The sequence below is a fragment of the Lipophrys pholis genome, assembly GCF_963383615.2.
Source record: "Lipophrys pholis genome assembly, chromosome: 10".
Lineage (NCBI taxonomy): Eukaryota > Metazoa > Chordata > Actinopteri > Blenniiformes > Blenniidae > Lipophrys > Lipophrys pholis.
The window spans coordinates 8,646,261-8,658,498 of record NC_137640.1 but is presented as its reverse complement, the minus strand read 5'-3'; the positions used below and the strand labels follow the sequence as shown (position 1 = coordinate 8,658,498).

The 12,238-nt window shown below is 41.3% G+C and overlaps 1 protein-coding gene across 2 annotated transcripts in view; it reads left to right on the top strand.

Annotated features, from left to right (window-relative positions):
• Positions 1 to 12,238, top strand: part of dab1a (DAB adaptor protein 1a) — a gene marked incomplete at both ends in the record, with an annotated part of 65,013 nt that overhangs the window by 30,096 nt on the left and 22,679 nt on the right. For both annotated transcript variants that reach the window (XM_080473568.1, XM_080473567.1), the window contains one exon: positions 7,527 to 7,658. In XM_080473568.1, coding sequence (XP_080329694.1) covers positions 7,527 to 7,658 — 132 coding nt within the window. The remainder of the gene's footprint in view (positions 1 to 7,526; positions 7,659 to 12,238) is intronic.

Sequence of the window (12,238 nt, the reverse complement as noted above, 5' to 3'; positions counted from 1 at the left end):
TAGAAAGGCATAAGAACACATGTAGGTGGGTCTTTTCCTGATCCCCTCAGAGATGGTCACTCGAACAAACGTAAATTAGTCCACCAGGACCCCTCACAGATGTGCATAGGAACGGTCATTACAGGGTAATGGGGAAACCCCTCATAGATGGCATCAGAACAAACAGGCAGTTATTCCAGGGTCCCCTCGACAACACTGACGTCATCTGGGCAGACAGAGGGTGGTACCTCCGAGTCTTATCCCCCTCAGTGCTGGGCAGACAAGCCAATGGAACCAGGGTTCACATGGGAAAAGATGTAGGTGGGTCCTTCTGTACCCCCTCAAAGATTGGCATCAGAGCAGAACAGCAGGCTGGTGGGTAACAAAGTTACATGCAAGATGCAAACGAGCAAGATTGAGGATGGCACATTTATCCACACACAATGAGTTGGGAGACAAGAAGGCACAGCTGACAACACTTTAAGGTGAGACACATGGAGATCAGAGACAGCACAGTAGACACGGGAATCCAAAGGGAAGCAGTGCACATGAAAACACCACAGACATGGAACGTCAACCTTTCAAGGCAGACATAACCAGGTGACACATGACTTGACGTGAAAAGACAGACATGACTAAAACAGACAAAATAATTGTACCATATCAATTTTATCTATTTAAGATATCATCTTTGTTAAATGCGAGATCAAATTTTTATAATGGCCAGATGTGGAAAAAAACCCACATTTGTTTTATGTGTTTTTGTACTTAACTGTCTATATGCAGCTCCCCCGAGTTCAACAATCAGTGTAACACTCTTTTTTTTCTCTCCACTTGTCGACGAGTTCTGAGAATCACTCAGTGGTAGCTGTAACTCAATGATTTAGTACATTTGAAGCAGGTTCCCATAATTTTGTCATTTTCGTTTTAAATGTTCTTACTCATATATCCTCTGACAGATATTATCAAGGCTGAATCCCCCAACTGGCCATACCTGTCATTATGCCCTTGAGCAAGAAATATGATGCCTTCATTCTCCATAACATGGACATTTCTGATCACTACACAAGCCATTGTGCCTTCTTTTTGTATTAACAGTGGAAAATGTGTGTTCCTATTGAATTTCAGTAAGTTGTAAAAAAATCATTATTTTAAAACAATTTGAAGTGTTTTGCTCAGCGGGCTCATTCGAAGCTCAATGAAATATTCTGTTTATGTAAGTGTTATATTTGGCTTGCAGCTGTAACAAAACAGCTGTCTTTTCAATACATTATACGGCACCTGCTGTTGTGTATGTTGTGTAAATATGCAGCTGTAGCTATGTGGCTGTGAATGAGTCTGATTGCATATGAGATCTGTGTGAGACACAATGGGAAGAAGCTCACTGCCACACATCCTGCATTAGTTGCTGACATGATAAGCCTAAGATGTATACTTCAGCAGCAGCTGAGCATCACTGACTGCGTGCGTGCATGCGTGCGTGCGTGCGTGCAATCTTTGAGTGTACATGCGTGTGTGAGAGAGACCCAGCAGTAATAAAGAATTGCAGAGAAAGTCCCGAATACACTTGCACAGTGGCCACCCACATGGCAACCAGCCGCGTTCATTTATTACCAGTCCAATCTTTTTTGGCTCTCTGGAAAAATCCACATAACCCCATCTTTTGATGCCTTCACAGAACAAGACAGAGAGGGAGCAAAGACGAAACCAACGGATAAATATAGAAGTAAAAATACAATTCTCAAGAAGAAAAGAAACAAAGAAAGAGAAGGCTGTGAAAGAGATTGAGAGAGGAAAAACGTGATGGAGGAACAAAGATGAACAGAAATAGTTAGAGGTGGAGATTCATTGAGCATATGTCAAAGTAAAGCTCTCTACAGGGAGACCTTGTCCTCTGTCTCTGCACATTAATATTAACTATAGAGATATGCTGCCCTTACTATCAGTCCTTCAACCACTTGTAATGGCTCGAGAGGAAGGGAGAGAGATAGAGGGAGAGACAGAGACAGAGAGAGACAGAAAGAGGGAATGACTCTGCTGAGGTTCAGGGATCTTGACAGTCTCATTCCCCTCCTGTGCATCAGTCAGCCAGATGGGCGGATGGATGTATGGGTGAATGAATGGATGGATGGCCTCTCTCAGAGGAGGGAAGGTCGTGGAGGATGGAGGGAGGTGGTGCTTGAGATGGAGGAGAAGAAGAGCAGAGACATTAATCTAACGGAGGGCAGACCAGCATGTCTCTCTCTCTCTCTCTCTCTCTCTCTCTCTCTCTCTCTCTCTCTCTCTCTCTCTCTCTCTCTCTCTCTCGCTCTCGCTCTCTTTCTCTCACCACAACACTGTGCAAGTCTTTTTGTCAGTGAGTTCTTGAGGACGTCAGGTCAAGAACTCACAAGAGTGACGGACTGAACTTGTCTGCTTGTCAGCCTTCACACTGCTCCCTCAGAGTATCAAATCAGAAAGATGAAATGATTCAAGTCTATTCAACTATCTATCTATCTATCTATCTATCTATCTATCTATCTATCTATCTATCGATCTATCGATCTATCGATCTATCGATCTATCGATCTATCTATCGATTGATCGTATGGTCATCTGAAAAAGAAAAGGAACACTTTATTGATCCCTCTTGGGGAAGAGTCAAAACCTTTAATCAGTTGGACCAGATCAATGAGCCGAATTCTCTCCTCCATACTGATGAGTATCAGCCACCACTGCCCTTCATATGATTTATTTGCCCATAACTGTTTTTCATTGTGCACACAGGCCATTCAAAACGTTATATCTGATTAACAGTTGCAAGAGGTGGTTGTAGTGACATCATTTACCAGAAAAAGGCACAACAAATCCAGGTGCTTTAGTTTGAAAACACAGAGCAAACAAAAATACCAGGTCAATAGGAAGTTCAGATCTCATTGACTTTTACATTTTAGGATAGTTAATAAATTGGGCACAAAAAAATGGTGATGTGTATAATAGTATTTTCGATTATATGAGACATGTTTCCTCTCTGTGGCTATTCTCTGTCACGCGCATATAAATTTAGTTAAAAGGAGATATTTTAAAGTTTGGTCCACTGTGTGTTGCATGCATGCGTGACTGTTTGTAGTGACTTTCTTGGTATCAACAACTCCTGCTTTTTGTTAACCCATTTCTGTGCAGATTTCTAATATCCTGACCTCAAGCCAGTGTTTGTATCCAGAGCTTGCAGCACTCTGCTCTGTGGCCCATCGTTATTTGCTGCTGAAAGCCAGCAAGGCCACAAAGTCCCCCATAATCTAAATCTTCTGCTTTAACTTCAGCAATAACTCTGCTGTAAACAGAGATGTCATGAAGGAATGGCTAAGATAGAGCAGCACAAAACCTGATCTCATCTATCAATACCCAGGCAGATAAAAACCGAATGCCTAGCTATAATCAGAAGTTATGAAACAACCCTAAATGTAGACAATAATCTAGACAACTAAGGGGAGGGGAGTATCCATTATAAAACTTATGTTTTCTATATCAGTTCTCCTGTAGTGCAGTGAAAAACTGCTAATCATTAGTTCACCTATAAAATCAATTAATCCACAAATCAAGGTTTATAAAGTCATTTTTGTCACTACACTGTGTTGACAATTTCAAGTCATTATTTTTTTTATGTCAAAGGTTAAGTGCCAATCTCAGCACTGTCCCACAAAGCTGACTTACTGGACAGCCACTGCAGGCCCTCAGATGATGTCTCCCCTCCAGGAGGAGGATACGAAGCTCAGGGAGTAGAGCCAGTGTCCTCCTCCTCCTCCTCCTTCTCCTCCAAGTATAACGGGCAGTTTCTTGGTTCAGTGGCGAGTAACTGCTGAAGGGCATCCTGTCCACAGTCCCTGAGAGACACCAAGAGTATGTGTCTGTGCGTGCGTGCGTGGGAGATTGCAAGAGAGGAACTGATAGTGCATATCAACAGAGCTGGTGAGAGAGAGCCAATATCGACTTTTCAGGTACACCCACCTGTTTTTGTAAACAATCAACTTCCCCAGAGAATGCATCTATTTAAGCAGCTCTGAGCAGCGTTTGATGGTAGAAGCTGCTCTACATGTTGTCTCCAGCAGCAGCCTCCCTCTCGGGAATGAATTTCACTATTCTGTCCAGAGGATGTTCCCAAATAAATATTTACATTGTTTGTGTCGTGTTGGAAGAATTGTCTCATAGATGAAATCTGACAGATTGTCTCTGCTTTCTAGATGGAAGTAATGACTCCATAGAGGCTGTGTTTACAGTAGAAGCCACAGGTGGAGAGATTATAATGCCAAATGCTTCATCAAGGTCCAGTTAATGCAGATAAATGTTTGTTCTCCTTTATTGTTTTTGATCCCCAAAACTGAACGGTGGATGAGTGTCTTTGGAAAACTCAAAACAATAGTTTTGAATTCGCATTCTGATTTTGCACGTGTGCAACTGAACTTAGCCACTGGACAGCTTTCTAATCTCAAGATTGGTGGTTTGTTCTACCAACTCACCTTATGTTGAAGTGTCCTTCATGATGCACTGAACCCCAAGTGTTGGGGGTGTAAAACAGCGTCGCCATTGACCCGTGTGTGTGTGTGTGTGTGTGTGTGTGTGTGTGTGTGTGTGTGTGTGTGTCTCCATCGGAAATGAAGGAACACACGTTTGTTTCCCCTCAAAATTGTACAATCATGTTGTAAGAGTTATGATTATTTTGAAATTATGGTTTTCAATTATTTGTACAAATCTGACCAACCCCGTTAAAAACAAAGCCATTCTCCCACCCCCCCAATGACTTTTAGCACCCTTACCCCGAAGCCCTCACCTACATCCTTAAGGTTTTCTATGGGTTTGACTGGTCTGAGATACTACAAAAAACAGAGTATCCAAATCCATGCAGTCATTTTATTCTCCGCTCTTATTGAATTAGCCTTCCTCTTTGTCACCACACCACCCACCCCGAGATAATTCAATAACCTCTGCCAATGAACTGCGTGCATGTGCCTGTGCATGCGCATGCTTTCACAGGCACAGCCTTAGCTGTCGTTTTCAGGTCAATCAGAGGTGATAATAGTAATCATTACTCGCAATTATTAAATTTAGAAAACGTGACTCATACGGTGATTATCTTTCAGCTGGGGCATTGTGTGTGTGTGTGTGTGTGTGTGTGTGTGTGTGTGTGTGTGTGTGTGTGTGTGTGTGTGTGTGTGTGTGTGTGTGTGTGTGTGTGTGTGTGTGTGTGTGTGTGTGTGTGTGTGTGTGTGTCAGTGGCCCCATGTTAAACTGGTGTCACTTTCCTCTGCCTTGTATCACTCCTGGAAATGCTTCAGAGAGAGCAGATGTGTGTGTTTAGCCTCTGATGTAACCCCTAGCATGCATTCAAGGGCTACTGGGTCATTATGTTGACTGTGTGTCTCTGCTCCCAGCATGCAGCTGGCATAGACAATAACAACAAAGCGGACATTTAGTGTGACTTAACAGAAGGCTATTGCATAGTAAGTCTTGAATCGTGGCTGTGTGTTTGTGTGTGTTGTGAGCGAGGCCACAGATGAAGTGATCAAGTCGACAGCTTGCCCTCGCTGTGATTGTCACTGATCCCCCCCCTCTGTCCTCAGGAAAAACAGTGCCATCTGCCATGGGCCATGCCAGCTTGGCACTCCCCTCCCACGCTAAACTAGAGAGGGCAGGGGAGCTTGAAACGGTGTGCCATACAAGATCTCTGCGTGTATTTGTATCTGTATGCAGACTTGGAGGAGTTTGCACAGGATGTCTTTTTCCTGATAAGGTTGAAGAACTTTACCCGTTCCTCACTTCATTCCTTAATATTTCTTTGCATCTAATTTAATCGTGTAATTAATGGAATATGCCTTATTAATAAGTAATTTGCATGTTTTTGGAGAGGAGCAAACTATTCAATTAACCCTCAGAGGTCAACCTGTTCATTATGCCTCAGACTCAGCTGGATAGTTTCTCTTATGAGCGCAATGTTTCCAGGAACACTGCACTACTCTTTTATCAACTCTCTTACAAAGTCGTTTGGATTCTCAGTTGTAAAGTTGGTACTTGTCATTGTCAAATGATGATTGTGTCTTTTTCTCGCTCCAAGGCAGTGGTCGCTCTTGTGGTGCTGTACCCTGGTACGTACCAAATTTGGAAGAAATTTTTTTTATTAAATTAAACACTCGCCACTCAGATCTGGTGCTCATACTCTCATTTCCACCATTGGAACAAATGATGTAAACAAAACACTTGCTGAGCATCTGTTGCCGTGCATAATTTCCAATTTTAACAGCGATGCCGTTCACTCAGTTGGATTACAAATGAAAAACCCATAAACAGTTTAGAAAATGTAGAAAGAAGTTTTTTACATGAATGAAACCGAGAGGACTTAAATCGTACTTAATTAAGAATTCACCACACCACATTTACAAGTGTGCCAAGACTTTTTTTTTTTTTTTTTTTCAAGAAGACTCGATCCTCCTCTTTGGTCTGCATCAGCGTTCGCACTTCCACAAATGGACCGCACCAATGCAGCAATTATAATGGAGTCACTTTCAACGATGAAAGACCATCTAGTACATGGCTTTGTCTCGACCGCTTCCTGTTCCTACTGAGTCACGCCCCAGCAGATAACAACGTTGCACAACGGCACAGCTAACAGGACTAAGAAACCTACTGTGCTTGGCTTGGTCAGACATTGCTGTGCCCATCACAGACCAACGTAATTAAGATTGTTGCTGCTCCTACACTTTAGGTCACTCCTACAGAATCCCTGTTGTGAATACAAGTATGTGGAGATCAGAGCACTTTGGAGTGATTTACCTTGCTATTGTGTTTTGTTGTTGTTGTTTTTTGATCCACACCTACAGTATGTGGACCATGTTTGAGTTGGCCTCCTTACTTTGGTTATTGTATATTTTTATGTTCTGCATTGCTTTTGTTTTTATTGTTCTTGTTCAGATGTTTTGTAATGTGTTGTTTGTACTAAACTGAAGTCAAGGATGAATATGTTGAAGTGTATCATAAGACTGTGCTGAGGTATATATTTCTTAAGCTTTATCCCGCATTGTAACAAAATATTTGTTTGGCCAAACATTTGACGTAGCCATATTTAAACAACACGTACAATAAATGTCATGTATTACATTCCTTTTCAGCGTTGAAAATCGAACTTGTGGACGCTTACAACTGTGATAATGTATTCCTAGTTTTGTTGTGACCCCTCATGCTCAGATACTAAACTTAAAATAATGTTGATAATGTACAAAAACAACCTCTGGTATGTATATAATCAACTTTGTAGCTTAAGGACACAGGTAGTGAATACATGTATGTTGAGTGATTCTCCCAGCTGGTCCCGACAGGAAACCACAAACATCGAGGAGATCATTTCTGCATTGATCTTGAAATGTTTTTTTATTTTTCTGCCTTTCTTAACCCCATTTGTTTCTGATGCCACTGTTGAGGGAAAAAACACATGAATCATGGTAACAGTTGGAAAACATTGAAAATGGAAAAGGAAAAAAAACACAAGATGAAAATAATTCCTTCTTCCTCTGCTCCAGGTCCTTCAACACCACCATGCGGTCCACGAGATCTCCTACATTGCAAAAGACATCACGGACCACCGAGCCTTTGGCTACGTCTGTGGGAAGGAAGGGCACCACCGCTTCGTGGCTATCAAGACGGCGCAGTCGGTTAGTATTTCTGTGTAAAGAGCATGTTTGTGCTCTTTTAGATGTCCTGCATGTGTGTATACTTGTCCCTCCATGCACCCTTTGTATGTAGGTTAATGTTTGAATCATCGGGGTCTCCTCTCAGCAGTACAAACCTCTTGACATTTAGATAAGGACACTTGAACACCAGCGCGTGCAGCTTTGTATTGTTCCTCACACAAACTGTTTACCCTCGCGCTCTCGCTCGCTTTCTGTGTGTGTTGAGGGGTTCAGGTTAAGTCCCACAATGGCACACTCTATATGATATTGAGTACCTCTGTTGGACCTATTATGACTGTTGTTGCTATTGTTGTACCAGTGTGCCTGGCTTGTTTTGTCTGGATCCAGCTGGCTCACTCTGTAGCCATATTGATTTCCCATAGTGAGTCGATGAGGGTTTGAGTGTGTGTCACCAGCTCTAATGGCATATCCATCCTCCCAGGGCCATGAACCGTGGCTCTTTGACTTAGACAGATAAGCACCCATACACACACACACACACACACACACACACACCGCACAAATAAAATGGCTGATCATAAAATGCTACGCTTCCTAACATTGGAGTACAGAGTTAAGTTCTCATCAGTCACCCAAGCTGCCATTTACAAATGTGTGCCCGGAGAAAGGTCATAATTAGGATTTGAACCAGTCATCACTTGCACTCCGACTATTAGTCATGGAGCAGACAATGAGAGGGGCGGGTGAACCAAGCTTGTGGCTGACGCTGTAATTGGAAAGTAACCGCTTTGATGTGAATTAACAAAGCATTTCTGTTGTCATGAAGTCTGAGACTCAAGGTTGTTTCCAAAAGGCCAATTTGGGGTTACACTCAAAAGTAATTGGCTTACCACTCAACTCTAAGTCGCAGCACCAGGAAGACATGTTTTATTTAGCCACTTTTAAGCGCAGATAGAAAGACCCTAATTGTGTAGGGGTTGAGTAAGCCTCCTCTCATTTTATGGTCATTGTTAATAGTTTTTGGGGGAGTAGCAGTTGTAGTCAATATGACTGTTTGTTACAACTCTCCTATTAGTGGTAAGAACACAGCGGGATTAAAGATGATTGTATTCCAGAGCCGCTCTGTTGTGTCTTTCATTCAATCATTCAACCTTTGTCTGTTCAGCACATTTCATGCAGGGTTGTGACAATCAGAGTGCTTAATGGATGGTTGATAAAGAACAGGCACTTTAAATACAAAGCAAGAGCAAAAATGCATCAAAGCTTCAAAATTACTTTGAAGTGCCAACATACACAGGACCATTAATAATAAAAAAAAAAAGCAGTCTGAATCTAGTTTTGTAAATAATATAAATATACTATAATAAATCTATAGAAGCTTTGCTCTCATTTTTGAACTGAGTGTTGAGAAAATGTTGAGCTGTCCAAATACCAACCTGAACTAACAATAGTGGCGACAGACAATCCACAAAGTAGACATGTTCATATCCAGTATGAGGACAATCATTGAAACCTTTTGTTAACCACAGCCACACTGTGCAAGCAGTAGCATCATCACAGGTATTCAAACTAACAGTATAACAAGGTGCAGGAAATCTTTGTCACCTGTAAGTGCAGCAGTTGGGAACATGGGAAAGAAAATACTTATTATTGCCTGTTCCGGGTGTACCCTGCCTCCTGCAAGTGTAAGTTTGAAGTCTCTTCTTCCCGCAACCCTTAGTTGGATAAAGAAGATGTATGGCCGTATGGGTTTTTATTTTCAGTTTATCAATGACTAATGTGAGGAATATCCTGTAGATGTTCAACCAATAACCAACATCAGAACTTCATTGAGGCACAGAGGTTGAAATCTGTTGCGTTAATATTCAGTCGGGTCTGTGATCTCATCATCTGTTCTAAAATACTGATCATTACAGATTTTATTAGAACAGTGTGTCTGCACTAAAAAAGTCTTTATCACTGCTCCGTGTTAGATTCATTTGTCAGTGTTGCCGCCGGCTGTGAATTAGTCATCTGAATCAAGAGTGCTGAGCCGAGGTTATCTCGTCTCGGTGGTCCAATGTGCTGGCCACCACTCCTCCGCTCATCCTCCAAGCTTTTCTTATGCATTTTCACTTTTTAAACTCTTTTTTTTTTCTTTTCTCGGCTGTCTGGGTCTTCTCTAACCTAAAGGTTGTTGACTCGAGGAAAACTTCAAATTAATGCGCGCAATGTGTCGAGGAGAGGTAGTGGATGTATTGTTGAAACAGATGATAAGAGTGACTGTGTGTTTCAGTGTCTCCTCAGCATGAGAAATGTGTCTATCATCAGTGTTATGGTAGTTTCTAGCAGAAAGACACTAAAACAGAAGTGCCTTATGCAAGGCAGCCTTCATGAACTCCAGTTGCACTTCGCAAAGCTCCAGTCAATAATTGATAGAAGACTCTTGCTGCAGCTGTGACCGTGGTCATAAGTTGTGGCTTGTCCAGCTTGTTTGTTAATACGACTTTTGTTCGACTGACAGTGCAGGTTGTACAAGGTTGCTGTCAGAAACACACAGGGAGCCGGAGGCGAGCATCTAGCCAGTGTGTCAATAAAGGTGCCGAGCCCTCCTGCCACTTTCGTGGCATGTAGCCGTGCTTAGATTTTGTATTTTAATTAATTATCAAGTGCAGCAGTATTTATTACTGGCACAGCCTGGACTGTAAAATCTTCAACCGGAGTCACGAACGCTGCAACATTTGGTCAGGGTCCATCACCGTTGCGCAGTCTTACGTTAACCATGTGTAGGGTTAGGGTTAGGGTTAGGGTTAGGCGTCGCTGGTGTGTGAGCCCTGAAACACGTTAGCATGTAGCTGGTCTTGGTGCTACTGGATCCACTGAGCAGTTTAACTAATGAGCGACATCGGGCGAACTCCGATTCAAATGTCGTTTAAATTGCTGGTGTTGAAAGAACTATCTTTCGCCTTCTCTTAATTTTTCTGCCAGATATAAGGTGTCTGCCTTACGTTTGTCATTCTCGTTAAAGGATCTCCAAATCCTTGATATTCCTTGTGCTCACTTGTGTACTTGGGGACGACGTTGCTGATGCATGACGTCATATATCACTGGCCGGGTTGTATCAGGGATCTTTTTACGAGCATGAGTACCTTGATAGCGTCGGACTCGGTACTAGTATTGGTATTGGTGCATCCTTAGTTCGATGTGTTCTTACTTTTGTGGTACTTGAAAAGAATTGTCTTGTGACTGTTAACTATAGTGAAATTTATCTTTTTTACCCAAATTAGTGCTCGTGCCATCAACTTTAAATATGTTGTGACTGTGAGTAAAATTAAGCTGTGTCCACGGTACCTGCGAGACATCAAAATATAGAAATCAAGGATTCTCAGTGTGGAAGAATAGATAGATAGATAGGTAGATAGATAGATAGATAGATAGATAGATAGATAGATAGATAGATAGATAGATAGATAGATAGATAGATAGATAGATAAAAATTGAGCAGCAAAATAGAACACTGACCCACACAATTCAGCATGGTGCTATAAGATATTTGCGCTACGTATTATTTCAAAGAGAAAAAAACAAGTAGTGCAAAACTTCCTTCCCTAAGTCATAGGTGACTTTTTATTATCGGTAACTCGTAAAGTAAATAATTTACTATTTCGGGAGGTAACTGGTGAATGTATTTTATTTGTATTGTACCATTCGGACACAACACAGTTGTGCTTCGCAAGAACATGTACATACAGATAAATAAAACATTGAAAAACATTCAAATTTAAGATAATTAAAAAGGAAAGCTGAAAGAAAGTCTGTTGTGAAAACAATTTCATTTAGAAATAGAAACCAATGCCATTGCATACCAAAATAAAAAACAGCTTAAGGATCATTCTAACAATAAATAACATATATCAATATCATTTCACTCTTTAACAAAACATTTTCAACAATTTGCTTCATTGTTGGTTGTTCTGCTTTCATCCTTCGACAGCTGTGAGCCAGATAGATATACTGTAATAAGTTTTTTACATTTGACATATATTCAGTAAGACACATAAGCCAAACAAAAGTAAAGCTGACAATTCAACATGCAGAAATGTGGGTTATGTGAGGTATCAGGTTCAGTGTAGTTCTGTGCGCTGTTTATTTATGCATCCTCTAGTCTTTCGGTGTAGACAGTTCAGTTTTCCCACTTACTGACAGAGATCGATCTTTTGGACCTCAGACAGAAGGTCATCCACTCCATTGCATGAATTTCTTTGATTTTTACTCTTTGATCTACTTATTGGTGTCTAGGATTCTGATTGAGACAACTTCTCAGTGATTGTTTTTGTGGGCTTTTCTTTCAGTCAATCCTAATAAAAGCACAGAAAACGAGGACCAGGACATTGTTTTTGATGTTAAAAGCCAAAATATTTTCCACTTTTAGAAATATTTTTTTCTAAAAAGAAAAGTCTGAATTTTTCAGCATGGCCCAAAGGTATTGGTGTGATTAGCATTCGTGTTCCTGTATGTCCAGCTTTTGTTTTTAATATGTGGTGCAGTCAAGAAGCAAATCTCATTTTTTCCTGCTGGGTATTCTTCACTTCTTTGAACTTGTGGATGCTGTGCTCTGCACA